At 35.4% G+C, this 14,639-nt stretch overlaps 1 protein-coding gene across 1 annotated transcript in view; it reads right to left on the reverse strand.

The window, feature by feature from the left end:
* Nucleotides 1–11,230: 11,230 nt before the first annotated feature.
* Nucleotides 11,231–14,639, reverse strand: part of LOC148837338 (receptor-type tyrosine-protein phosphatase mu-like) — a 37,517-nt gene continuing 34,108 nt past the window's right edge. Inside the window, exons 26-28 of the mRNA XM_088912326.1 lie at nt 14,308–14,471; nt 12,138–12,273; nt 11,231–11,333 (exon numbers count right to left, since the gene is read on the reverse strand). Coding sequence (XP_088768452.1) covers nt 11,283–11,333; nt 12,138–12,273; nt 14,308–14,471 — 351 coding nt within the window. The 3' untranslated portion in view covers nt 11,231–11,282. The remainder of the gene's footprint in view (nt 11,334–12,137; nt 12,274–14,307; nt 14,472–14,639) is intronic.

The following is a 14,639-nucleotide window of genomic DNA, read 5'->3' on the forward strand; positions in this document are numbered from 1 at the left end:
TGCAAAGTGTTTAGCTGTAATCAAATTAGTCTGCACTCTCTGTGATTCATGTGAGTCAGTCTACTGGAGAAGACATACAATACAGTAATTCGAGAGGAGCGTTAATCCAAGTATACAGTATGCAATTCTTAGAGGAACAGACAGGGTCAAACTAGGGGACTGTTTCAGAGTTCTACTGTATATGTACGGTATACTATAGAAATCTGACTCCAGAATGGGGTCATTACTTCTGCAGTATGTGACATAACTGTTGTATAAGATAGACCAAAACAAAAGCAAAAAAAAAAACAAATGTGCTTCCTTAATTCAAGTTTAGGTTATTCTCAATAATATCTAACAACTGTATTATGTAACTGAAGTCAAAATGTTATTTTTTTCCATTAGATATACAGAATTACATTTATTAAATTATACCAGTCATTCTTTGTTGGTGAATCAGGGAGAAGGTACCTTCTAACAGACCTAATAGAATTCCAAACAGATACCAATCAATCCCTTTTCCTTTTTCTATAAAATCAATGGGTTTCTACACAAGGATTGGATTACAGTTCCTCCACATAATGGATCATGAAAATTAAACATGTGAGCAGTATAAAGAAAGGATATTCTCTTTGTAACAGAGAGTGCTCTAAGGTCAGATAGAGAAACACTGTCTCATTATTAATCAATACTTTCAGAACATGCTTTACAGATTCTTATTCCACCAAGGCAAGTGAAGGAGAATGAAGGAGAAATACCAGGAGTAATTCTTCTTGTTTCAAAAAGTCAATAAATTTCACCTTGGAAGCCTCAAAGAAAATAAGAAATTCATATAAATGCATACTAGAGCTGCATCAGCATGCATTGGCTGCAAAGTAACGAGTAAAGGTTTATTCCTCACTGAAAAGTCTGAAGAAACATAATGTTTTTCTGCTGAGCTTTCTTCAGGTGTGAAGCAGAGATATAATGAACAGGAGAACAAAGGACAGAGCAGGTGAGAATGTGCAAAAAGAGCATTTCCTCTTGTATCAGAGTTAAAATATATTTCAAAAGAAAATACCTGGTTCATATAGTTGGTTCATATACAGTTGTTGATGAACCACTGTTCCCACAGTTCGATTCAAATATTATAATGATAATATCTAAATATAATACAGGTATTTCAAACAAAACTGATGAAAAATATTCAATCCCTTTACATACTGAAAATATTCACAGTGCTGCTACAGGCTGCCCAGCGAGTGAATGTAATATGTTTCTGTACTTTGAGTTCCTATTAAGGATTATAGGATTATACTGTATTACACAAAATAGCTTTGACATAGTGATTAGAGCATCAGGCATACCCTGTATATCATAACCTTGTCTCACATTATTGAAATAACTATGGAACACACCTCATGGTGAGAAAAAAAGAGATAGACATCTTTCTGTTCACTAAGCTTTCAAATTCTCACGGTACTAAAAACTTGTTTTTGGCATTGTGACATGTTCATAATAAATAACGTGTTGAACTTTTTGGGTAGCTAATGATTGGGATCTGCAGATGTGTGTGCTTTTCATTTATTAAAGATACCAAGAAACATTAAACATGCAACAAATGTTATTAGCTCAAATACGAATTTGCGTATCACTCATTATTTATTCTTCACTGGTGGATTACTGAGACATTTCAGTATCACAACATGGGAAAGTGTTGCAGAACAATACAATGTTATACAAATGCATGTCTTACTGTCTTGTACTATTTTTGTAATAATACAAGGCAGTAGGAAATTGACCAAGACTTTAGTCCAGACGACTTGCCACATTTATAAAGAATTTAATCGGATCATACCATAAATGTAAAATGTATTTCCTTAAGTGACAGAAAGTTAGCTCATATTGAATTTGTAGTTCAGACAGTGAAATGAAGTTTGTCACTTTTGCTTTGTAATCCAGAAAGTTGTATTTCGGATTAATATGAAGCAAAAGTATAGACTTTCAGTTTTTGTTTCTGAATATAATTTCGCATACATTTTGTTTTGTTAGAAAAATATTTATTATTTTTGTACAACGTTTTAATTTGTGCTTTTGACAGAAGGATATAGAGTGCCTGAAAAAATCAGGAAGTTTGAAACTGTAACATGGTGCATCATTTTCAGTGCAAAAACATTTTAATATTATGACAAGGTTTTCTTTTTGATGGCATTTCATAGAATGCCCTGCAATCATTATAACTTATCTTTTTACTGTTTTAAAATTTATTAAATCGATTTTTATCATGTTAACCATTGCTATGTGAATGCGGATCTAAAATCATCTTCAAAACAGTATAAGACAGTATTAACAATATAAGTTTGAATCATAAGATTTATGTAAAAAAAGTAAGTATAAGAAAAGAAAATGCTGGAAGAAGTCGTTGGCACCTTGTGATTTGATCTTGTCAGATCTCTGAAGCAAATGAGGTTGGGTCTGATTTGTAAAACCAGGTTCCTGCTGTGAATGGTGTTGGTAGAGGAGTAGGTGGTACTCCTCTCTCTGGAGTAGAATTTCCAAACAATGCCGAGCATGGTGACTGGGCATGGTTTGAAGGCATTGTGCTATAAGAGGTGTTTTTTTTTGGATGAAACATTAAACATATGCTGGTTATGTGGTCAATAAAGATATCATAATATTGTTCAAAAGAGTAAGAGTCAACTTCTGCATCCTGGGTTAACTGGACTTCAGTGTCTAAATTCCCCTTTAGAAACATTTTCACTTTCAACGTTTGTGGTCTACATCTGACACCATGCCATTTGTTCTATGATTCCCTTTCTCCATAGTTTATTCCCATGCTTGGCTAACCATGGATCTGCTACACAGGCCAGCATTGAGAACAACATTTGAGCTGGTTTCTGTTCTAGGTGGCCAACATCAGCCAAACACCGTGACAAATCAAAGGATCATTCTGTTTGCTTAATATCATCATAAATATTGTATTACAACACATGAGCTGGGAATGTTCTTTTCAGGTAATCCTTTGACATTTATCTAATTGAAGGTACAGTAATGAAAACTACCCAGTAAAGTTTCCAGCACAGTGCTCACAGCAGGTAAGTGTTCAAAGCAGAATGTCAATGCAGTAAAAAAAATGCTTTTTACATTAAAAATAAAACACTTGAGGCCAGCTCAATAGACAGTCATACTATGATTCAGCGATAGAAAGTTACCCACAGAAGGTTATTGCACTGTCTTTACACACACTGCACACAGACATGTCATTTGACCCACTAATTTTCAGGCCCTATACACCTCCCACATTCAAAGAAAAGAGAGACATCCTATAGCGCTTACCTATACCTTAGGATTTAAATTAAGCACTAGTCAATTGCAAGACTGAGTAGAGTTACCCATCAGTGACCTTAAAGTTGTGAAAAAAGTGGTCCTAAAGTATATTTTTGTTCTAAATACTTAGATACAGTATTTCTTTCAGTTATAATAAGAAATAGTGAATAGTTAGTATTAAATGTTGATGGAACAAGGTCATTAAGCAACCAGTAATAGTCATCTAAGCAAAGGGGCAATGCTTAATTTTACCCACTAATTTATTTTAGATCAAGGGCTATTTTAAAATCAAGCTCTCTCACAAAGTGTCCTGATGAGCATGGTGTCATGTGGTCACTGCAACACAATACAAAGGTCTTCGGCAGTACATGGAACACACTATTTACCTAGAAATATGCTTTTTCCTCTTGTGTCTATTCAGAGGTCATTGCACAGTAATTTTACATCAGGGCCTTGATTCCCAGTCTCCTGAGAGGTCTAGAGCTCTAAAGTTAATTCTCTCAATCATCCCAGCTAATAACCCATGATGAAAAAAAATGTTTTCAGACTCATTACAACCAGAATTAATGAGACACACACAAAAGGCAAACACATGCAAATGAGCTGTGGAGATCACCTCAGTGAGCTAATATTTAATTAAAACTTTTAAAGTAAAAAGTTGCTGTATCCTGAAGTGGATAAACAAACCAAAGTGCAGTGAAGAGCAAAACTTCAAAGGCCCAAGCAGGCCTTATACTCCAGAAGTACTTTGTGTACATCAAAAAGGTTTGAAAGCTTGAAGGCGATAATAGCTCATTTACCGCATGAGTCATAAAGGAAACAGCCTTTAAAAACCATGGGATTAAAAATAAACATAATGTAGAACAAAACAAGTGATATTCTGGGGGATAGGCGGGTATTTAGAATCCTGTAGAGAATAATTCTGTTTTCCTCAGTCCTTCCATAAAGCATGAAAACATTTGTACAGTAGGTACTGTATGTTTTCACTTTGATAGCAATAGGAATTTTAAGAAATCCCACAGATATCAATGATAAATAGAGGGAAATAAATACACAATTTCTCATTTATATATACACTTGATTAGGTGTTTTACCAGCAATCGTAGTCTGTTTTCTAGCTACAGTAGCTTTATTTATCAGTTCTAATTTTCAGTTCAGTTCTTTTGGGTGGTCAGTTCCAGACTCCGTGGGTTCCAGGTCTCCTAGCAGTCATGATTTAAAAATTAGTGGTTTCTGCAAATTATGAACATTCAACATTTTTCCACCCCTTGTTCAGTGTTTAAGGTAATGCCAGGTACAGTGTATTAAAATTTATCCGGGATAACTTATCTGGAAACTATTGAAGAACTAGTGTGAAAGTGATATAGGGGTGTTAAATAAAACAATTTGTGAAGCACATCAATTTCAGTCTACAGCAGCAACTCAATCTCTTCCACCAACAGATTTGCTGTGCTGCAGATGTGATACACTAGCCTTTGTCTGATTTGTTGCTTGACTTTAGAAATAACAACAACAACATAACTTTATTAGCCCTATACAATTTCTTGCATTAGGAATTTGTCTTTTTTTACATACCCCAGCTTTTCTCCATGAGACACAGACACACAGACAGGGAGAGAAGCTTGGGGTCAGAGCACAGGGTCAGCCATTGCATAGCACCCCTGGAGCAGCTGGGGTTAAGGGCCTTGCTCAGGGGCCCAATGGAGTAGGATTCCTCTGCCAGCTGCGGGATTCAAACCAGCAACCTTCCAGCCATAGGCACAGATCCTTAGCCACAGAGGCACTGCTCCGCCCCAAATGGAGGCATTTGACTCACTTACAGTATGAGATGACTAGACATGTACAGCGTAGTTGGACACATACCATCATGCTGTGTAACTGTATTCTGCCATTACAGCAGCAAGCTATTTTGATACAGTACCTAAGCAAAACAAATCTCATCTGTTTATGCTGAAGAACACAAATAGAATAATGGGGGAATTTTAGAGGAAAATATAAGTGGCATTAAATTATTCTTAAAGAGGTCTTATTAAAATGATAAAGTATTTATGTTTGAAAGCTTATTTTCTTTTAATTACATCTTCAAGCTGAAGGAAAACAAAAGAGATGGCATGGAAGTGAAGAAGAAGCAGATTCAGAACCCAGACAAGAAAGGACTTCTTTAGAGTGTAGCTAACATACTATATAGGATATAGGGAGCATTCTGCACTTTTTTAACCTACACATTTTAGTTCTTGATTTTTCTTGGTAGGTTTTGTTGACTTTTAATTTTTTCACCCATAAAGCATTAAGTTGGCACATTCATGTTTAAATTAAAAATAACCTCTTAGGCAATAGAAGGGGGTGAATGCTTTTGCAGTTTTGTAAGGCACTGTATCTTACATATGAGGTCATTTAAGTATCACAGCTGCAGAGCTGTAGATCTAAATTTAATCCTTCACCAAGCCCAAATATCAGCCTTAACCATAAGAATAACATATCTATTCTCAAACATACTTGAGTAATTAATCATATTTCCTGTCATATTTCCTGTCTAGCACTAATCATAATTAAACATAAATAAATTAAATAATTAAATAATTAAAGTAGATGAGCTATAACTTTGCATTTAAAATTATTACCAAGCTTAATAAATAACTGGTGTGAGGATGAATTAAAGAGAAATGCCAAAGCACTGATGTCAGTCTTATTATGAGTACTGTACATTTATTGACGGGGAAAGATATGAATACAGGATTTCTAATACATTAACTTGGACTGATAACCCAGGTTGCTGCTGGTAGAGGTGTTAGCAGGGCCAGCAGGGGATGCTCACCCTGTGATCTGTGTGGGTCCCGATACCCCAGTATAGGGACGGGGACAATATACTGTAAAGGTGAGGCGTAAAACCGAGGTCCTGACTTTCTGTGGTCATTAAAAATCCCAGGGTGTTACCCCGGCATCCTGGCCAAATTTCCCATTGGCCTTTACCAATCAAGGGCTCCTAATAATCGCCATCTATGAACTGGCTTCATCACTCTGTTCTCCTCCCCACTGATAGCTGATGTGTGGGGAGCATACTGCTACACTATGGCTGCTGTCATCCAGGTGGGGCTGCACACTGGTGGTGGTGCAGGGAAGTCCCCATTACATGTAAAGCGCTTCGAGAGGAGTGTCCAGAAAGGCCCTATATAAGTGTAAGGAATTATCATTAATTTTATTATTATCATTAACCCTTCTATACCAAATTTGTATTGACTGTGTAAGGTACTGTAAGGCTCTTACGTTTCCTTTGTTATGATATACAGAACAACACTTGGACGTTTCTATGAATTATGGAACTAAATATTAATCATCTCTTACTGTGTCACAACTTAAGGAAGTAGAATTGTGTAAAGAGGCTTCTAGTTTGATATTTTGTAAATATAAAGTAAGATAAGCATATCTATCTAAACAATTATTGGTTGTGAGTGTTAATTAGATCTTTGTCTAATCACAATATTACAGGAGACAAAACTGATTTACTATATTTCATTTGGTCTTTTTGCTTATTTCAAGTCAAATCTAACAGGGAAACAATTGTGACTATTAACTTTTGACTCTATATAAAAGCAAAAGGCAAAATGAAAAATCATAATAAAAGGCATATAAAAAGCTTCCTTTCCTATAGAAGTGTGACTGGATTTATAGTTAATATGCATACCCATAAATCACTGTAACTGCTGGTTTTAACTCCTACTCTAATGGTAACGGGTGTTCTAGCTGTTAGACTTTTCAATTTTAAAGGCTAGAAACAGGCAATCCAGTCTTTTAATGTTCGGGGATGGCACAGTTTTGGCGTCTCTTGGATATATTCACATATGCTGTGGATTATGCAGAAACCGTGGGAGTGATAAATGCTGAATAATACCAGTGGAACACAGTGCTGCCTGTGGCCCTGATAAATATATATACAGTATATACATGCAGTCCTTGCCTCATGTAAAAAAAATACAATGCTGATTTACAACTTTTGTAAAATTTTCAGTAATTAAAACAATTAAATGTATATCACTGATCTAATTGAGATGACATAAAAATGTTTTTATTTTGGAAACTTACTATAAAAACAACTAGTTTTATAAAAAAAGCAAGGCTGCTACATAAATTACTCATACTAATCTAATTGTTGCTTAGTCTTTAAAATGCTCACTTTTCTTGCAAAAATGAGCTCAATTTAAATTAAATGCTTCTTAGCATATGGTTTTTTCTACATTCTACTTGCTTGTTTTTTATTTATATTTACACTTGTATTCCTCTAATGTGTTTTCATTTGCTCTGCATTTGATTCTTAAAATTAATATTAATTAATTACTGTAAATAAATTAAAATACATTCCTTAGCAGACAAAAGAAAACTGTTTTGCTTTAAATAACTCATCACAGATACACAACTTGTTAAATCATTACAAAACTGGGTTGAAGTATGCCGAGTACTGCAATATTGTTATGGAAGCCCTACTGTAATTTTGTAATTCATTACAACTGCCTCAAACCAGTAGCCTGAATACTTCCTCACACCACGTGATTACTTGAGGTAAACTTAGCCCCTGCTCTAATCTCTTCACTGGCTCCTGATGAAAATTTCAATTAATTTCAAGGATTATCCTCAATAATTGCCAATTCCACAATAATTTGGTAAATTCATGCAGGTCTCCAGATTGCTCCCAAAGCTAGTTTAAAGTGTATTAGAGGCACACTATTTATTCACTTTGTTGGAATCCGATTTTTGGAAAGACACCAGAACACAATCTTTTAAAATTGTGTTTGGAATTGTAAATTGTAATTATTGAGATATAGTTTATTATGCTTCAGCAGATGCCCTGGCATGCTTTTGTGAGGAATGCCACCTAATAATAAATTGTTTTGCTTCGGAATGTATTAACATATAAATCGTGCTGAATTTTAGCTATGAAAAGAGAGAAGCGAATCATTCTCCAGTGGTCACGTCACACACTACATGCCCTTCAGATTTTTGTTCAGAATTCTGTCTGAAAAATGTAGTTTCAGTGCGATAACAGTATTTACAGAGAAAATTTCAGAATAATGCAGGCAACCAAACAAAGTCATCTGTGAGGCAACCAAAGAAATGCACCTCTGAAGGTGTGCTCTTATTAACAGAACATAACAGAGCTGGCAGGTCCTGCTGTCTATTTGAAAGTTCCAACAAATATTTGGAAAAGCACTTTTTATCCCAATGTCAAAGTGTGTGTGTAGTCTCCAGCAGATGTCACCAAAGCTTATAAATAAATGAAAATGCGTAATAAAAATCCTCCTCCTCATTGTGTATGTGTTATATTCCTTTCTGATTCAGAATTTGTCATTTTAAATATCTTTGCATGGCAGCTCTTCCTAGCATTTCAGCAAAATACTCAGGAGCATGAAGTTGTAGTAAGCACCTTGAAACTGCTTCCCACTGTACACCTGTGATGACGCATGCAGCTTACTTAAATTGCTGAAGCTATTTGGATTATTTTTATCCTTCTTTGAAAATGGAATCTGATTTAGCATTTAATAGAATGAATTTATTTTTGAAGTGCCTTAGTTATTGTATGGGGGTGATGTAGCTTGGCGGGTGATCTTATGGACTCATAAGGGACAGGTTGTGGGTGTACGTTCCTTCTACAGGCACTGCTGTTGCGCCTTGAGTGACATCCTCTAGCCCAGTTGCTCCAATCCTCCCAGTTGTATAAATTGGAATCACATGCTCTGTAGACTGCTGAAACCAAAATAAGCTGTTGCTCTGGTATGGACTTTGTGGTTTTGTGCCACAATGCATAAAATCCCTCACATACTTTACCCTGAAAATACCTGCTTAAGAATCATTTCTACTTTCTAATAAGTTTAATCATTTCCAATGTCCTCACATTATTTTGTTTTATTTTTCTTAATTTCATAATTCTGTTTGTGTTTTTCTGCAGTGTGAATGTGAATTATAATACAGTACCTACTGTAAGTAGATTTGAAGTTAGTTTGTGAAATGTTAGGAAGAGTTCATTAAACCAGCTTTGAATAAGTGTACTGTACAAACAGTTACAAATGAAAGGTGGCCATTTGATCCATATAGTCCATTTGGTACTTAGGAGCTAATTGATTGAAAGATCCCATCTTGCTGTTTTTAATGGAAGCCAGGATATTAAGAAAAGGTTCATCATAAGAATTTCACTTCACACAAGCAGATGCTCTTCACGACAAGCAGTCACTAATCATTAAAAAAAATAGTACAAAGTGTACATTTTTTGGAACTGGTAGTAATCCTTCCCTTCCTTTTCCCCATATAAACAAGAGAATGTGTCTCTCTCTTTATATTGGTCTGTCTTTAAGGGAAACATCTGTTGATTACACTGTTCCCGTTTTTAAATTTCACACTGATGGTGTTCAGAATCTATGTACCATCATGTTTATCAGTTACTAACACACGATATCCAAAATAGAATACCTATCATTTTCTAAACCCCAGAAAACACCTACATTTCCCTGTTACTATTTGACACATTCATTATTCATTCAAAATCCATTGCATCAAACACCCAAACCATTTGATATTTTATAATATTTCACATACGATTGGTGAAATACTATTGACATTAACTATTAAGCAAATATTTAACAGAAATTCTAAATCCCACTGGTCATAAATAACTTTTATTTGAATAATGAAAAATAAGGGCATATTGTATGTAACAAAAGTAAAATTAAAATGACAAAGCTTAGTATGAAAAGAACACAACAAAGAAGATACAGCAATCACAAAAATGCCTTTTTGAAAAAGTAGGTTTTTAGATCAGATTTAAAAGCACCTAAGGCAGCTGAGTCCCTGATTTCTGCTGGGATGGTGTTCCACAGTTGTGTGTCATAGAAAAGAAAAGGAAACAACAAGCTAGAATCAGCTGAGCCAACATCACATGTACCAGTCAAAACACAAAACATATTGACTAGACTATAAGATGCCGTTTTATTGTATAGCTTTCAAAGTAAGCAGCATGATTTTAAAACCAACTTGAAGCCTGACAGGAAGCCAATGCAAAGACTCCATTGGAGGAGTGTTGTGATACTGTATGTAATCGCCTGTGATTGGACATAGCCAAATCAGGATTCTAGCTGCCAAATTCTGAACATACTGTACATGGTCAGGTGCAGAGAACACATTGCAATACGCAATCCTGGTAAATATGAAACAAACACTTACTGCTGACTTAGAGACTGTAAAGCCACATTATGAAATGTCTTGGAAATATTTCTAACATGAAAACAAATGAAAGATTTTGCATCTGAAGTTCGAAAGTCAATCCATAATCAAAACTCACCCCTTTATTCTTCATTGTGGGATGAAGAATGTTTACATTGATTCAAAATAACTCTTTGGTGGGACTGAGTTACAGTATGTGAACTCATGTCTTATCTCACTTTGATATTTTGTATCATCTAAACTTTTATATTACAAATACAGAGTAGTGAGCCAGCTAACCTGGTAAAAGTTATAGTGTGGAGAATTTGTTTTTTATTATAAGCCACATTAAAATGATCATTCAGACCATGTAATTGTAGCATTTGTACTACATGTAATTGTAGAGGTGATGTACAGTATAAATACTACGTAGCAGAAAGTTCCAATATTGAACCATAGGGAACACCAAGCAACCAAAATATCTTAAATAAATCACCAAGAGAAATAAAAAACTGAATTAGCAAGGTAATAATTAGACCTTAGTATCTTTCTGTTAATTCTTCATTTTTTCTTTATTTAACAATATAGAGTACTTGGTGCAATAAACCAATTTGTTTTAGGATATCTTCAACTGAAACTCTCATTTTCCATTTACAATAAGTAGTAAACCTGTAGTCTCTTTCCCCTAAACATTATGATTCTGTAGTAAGTATATATTCCATATATAAACAGAATAAAAAGAGTGGAAAGGTATATTATTTAACTGATGCATCAGGTGTTACACTGTAGCTGTGAGTTGGTAGGGCTGAGGATTAAGAGTCTATGTAATCCACTGCTATTTGGTAGCAGAAAATGAGCTGATTCTGTGTGGGGAAAAAACATATGAGAAGGCATGAAAATTCATGGTTTCTTGCAAAAGGTAAAAATTGTCAGCTGATGATTCTACACAAATGTTTTATTATGCTGCCATATTCACAAAGCATGGTTGATACATTTTTTATATCCAATAAAACTGCATAGGTCATTTTTAACATTATGGTATAGTATGTATGTGTTTATTGTCATTGTGACTTTTTCAGTACATTACAGCATTTTGAAAGTTCACACATACTTCAAAAATATGTAGAACTTTATAATACCGTAGGTGGTATTCTACCAACATTCTTCAGAATCCAAGTTACAGATTAAATACTAAAAAGAACTGCTCTGGACCAAATTCCAGAAAATTAATTGACTACGCATTATGTTTTAGTTTTATTTTCTACAGTTTCACCAGAAATATTCTGGGATTTCAAAATAACTTTTCTTTGAATCACAATGCATTCTATATTTTTTCCAGATAAATATCTAATAGGCATGTGAATCATCAGTCTGAGTAGACGGTACATTTCTTTTGGATTTCAAACCAAGGATTCTGTACGTTTTCTCCCTTATTTTGCTTAATATTTTTTTTAGAGTCATGGCAGGGTTATGATAAAAAAAATAGTTGAAATTAATAGTTGCATTCCACTGGGAAACCCACTTCTCGTGCAATATGAGTTACAGTTACAGTATTTATTTCTGTAATACACATTCTTCAGTAAATCAAACCAATACAGTACCATTTGCTTGGTTAAACCGAGCTTCAGTGTGAAAGAGATGACAGGATGAGATTTAACAAGGCTCACCATATCTTTGATGATTTGAGGCCGCACTCTTCGCAACATCTTTACAGCCTGAAACACATCAACCTGTCCTTCGGCCTGCAGCTGTTCACACAGCAGGCTGGCCACACAGAAGAGACCACTCCGGCAAGCCCCATCCCTGTGTACAAATAAACCAGGTGATGACTATACTGTATCAAATCTGACTTACCGTCCTTTATGCTACTAAAGCAGGTTAAATCCTGTTTTATACTACCATGTACAGCTTGTTCTGTTCTTTCATTAATTAACTTTTCCTTATTTATTCTGTTTTGTCTCTTTTGCCCCTTCTTAGAAATTTAGGATTGGATTGCACGATTGGATACAAACAGAGGTGAATGTAAGTTGATAAAGTCAAACGCTGCACAAAAGTTAGAAAACAGTGCCAGTATGCATTACAGTACCTGTAGAACATTTTACCTAAACTATGTGTAAAAGGGTGGTGGGTAGAGACAAGATTTTTGCTCTTGTGGGAACTGCATTCCTCAGAAAGCCTTCGGGAACGACCTGTTGCTCTAATTCACTTGATCAAATGAAGAAGGACAATCGCTTGGGTAACAGTTAAACACCAGGAAACTGAAGGACTTCAGTGGTTTGTCAATCTCTGCTTTCTGGAAAGAGCCTCTGTAATGGACTGGAGGTAGAAGGAAGGATTTCCATGCCAGTAAGCAACGAAGCCAGTTATATCTAAAGAGGACATTAGAAAAAGTTCAAAAAGAGCTAGACTTTTGTTTGTGTTTAGAGTTTAATTACACTATAAATAAAGATAAATGTTTTTTTTTATATTATGCCTGTGTATGTGTGTGTCTTCCTGAGACTTTTAATACTTGTTTACCTTCCTCCATTATTTATTACTTTGGATCTCTTAGCTTTTTTTTTACATTTGATTGCAGATGGTGAACTGAATTTTCAGCAAACCCATCTTCGTGTAATTTCAGGTGAATTATTGCAACAGCTTCGAGATAGAACAACTGCTGTAGGCAAGTTTCAAAATTAAAGATGACCAGTGACAGGGACTGGCAGAGCAGTGCTGTCCACTCATTCTGTATACTGTAACTGAGTTGTTGTTCATTCTCAGTTTGTCTATGCTGTGGAGGTATGGCAACACAATGGTGATGCAGTCTACATGACTTAAACATGCATCAGTTTGGTACTATTAAGTAGACAGGAGAAAAATATCATCCTTGAAATTTCTTCTTTACAAAATGATACTTTCAATCCTGGATTTAAAAAAAAATCATTACAATCTCTGTCTCGTCCTATTGTTTTATCCTTGAGCGTAGCTTAACCTTTTCATGGTTAAGAAACATGGAAAACAATTCATGAATGCAGCCCTGCCTTGTGCAACAACGTTTAACAAGCATGGTGAAACACAGATGACCCTTTAGGAAAGTTTAGCAGGAGAATAGTTTTTGCCAGTGATCGGGGAGAGAACATGAATCATAAACTCCCTATTGCTGTCTGCTGCTTCCCAAATGTCAAGCGTGGCCCTTCATTTTAATTGACTAGCATGGAAATGTCAGAGAATCATCCAGCATGTGAAACAAAGCTGTCAATCACTGGTAAGATCTACAAAAACAAACAAGCCTGGGATTGTTCCATTAACCACCACATCAGGACAGGAGATGTGATAGAGTTTGTTGGGAATAGAAATTGCAGAACAGTGCCAGTGAGTTCACTTCTATTTGTGTAGCCCCCTGGACAAGCGTAAGACTGGAAGTTGATTGGTTTCCATCACCATTTCTGTGCAGATGTTTACATTAGGATCCACTTGAGAAAAAGAGCTGTGGTCTCATTTAGCTCTAGAATGTCAATGAAAGTCACTCATTAATAATTTTATAGGTTAGAAAATTACATTTTGTGGCTGCACGTAGCAATAGATGAGTGCATTATAATAACTGTGCCAGGAAAGAACACATTATAGCAAGAAAAAATACAGAGCAGCATTACATCTACTTACATGGATTGCAATGCTTTATTTCCAGTTTTGATGCATACCATATGTCTTTAAGTTTTGTTCCAGAAACCATTTATTTTCTCCTTCATTCTGAATTGTTAAATCTGTACATTGACAGTTTGGAATCGTTTTGGTAAGACAAAAAAATGTGCAAGTTTCGGAGCTCTCTTTAGGTGATCTGAGGTGGTGGGAGCTGACCTGCACATGACAAGTGTAGGAGTTTCTTCATTGCCCTCCCTCTGACACTCTTCTCCATAGCTGCACATACTGATGATCGTGGCACCTGTCTTGGGAAGGATGTCTTTTTCTGGCCAGTTGTTCAGCTGAAGCATTTTTATTTGCAGAGCTTCTGCAAATGATTTCTGCAGCAGAAGCAAAAATATGAATATGTGAGCAATTCAGTGTTGAGTGATCTCATAAGAGGAATTTGATTAAAATGATGATGGTCTAGTTTTACTGAGATGTGTGTGTATCTCAAAAGCATTAAACACTCATTTAATGACATGCACCTGGAGTTTTGTTGAGGAAGA

The sequence above is a fragment of the Atractosteus spatula genome, chromosome 3 (assembly GCF_055471065.1).
Source record: "Atractosteus spatula isolate fAtrSpa1 chromosome 3, fAtrSpa1.hap1, whole genome shotgun sequence".
Taxonomy (NCBI): Eukaryota; Metazoa; Chordata; class Actinopteri; order Semionotiformes; family Lepisosteidae; genus Atractosteus; species Atractosteus spatula.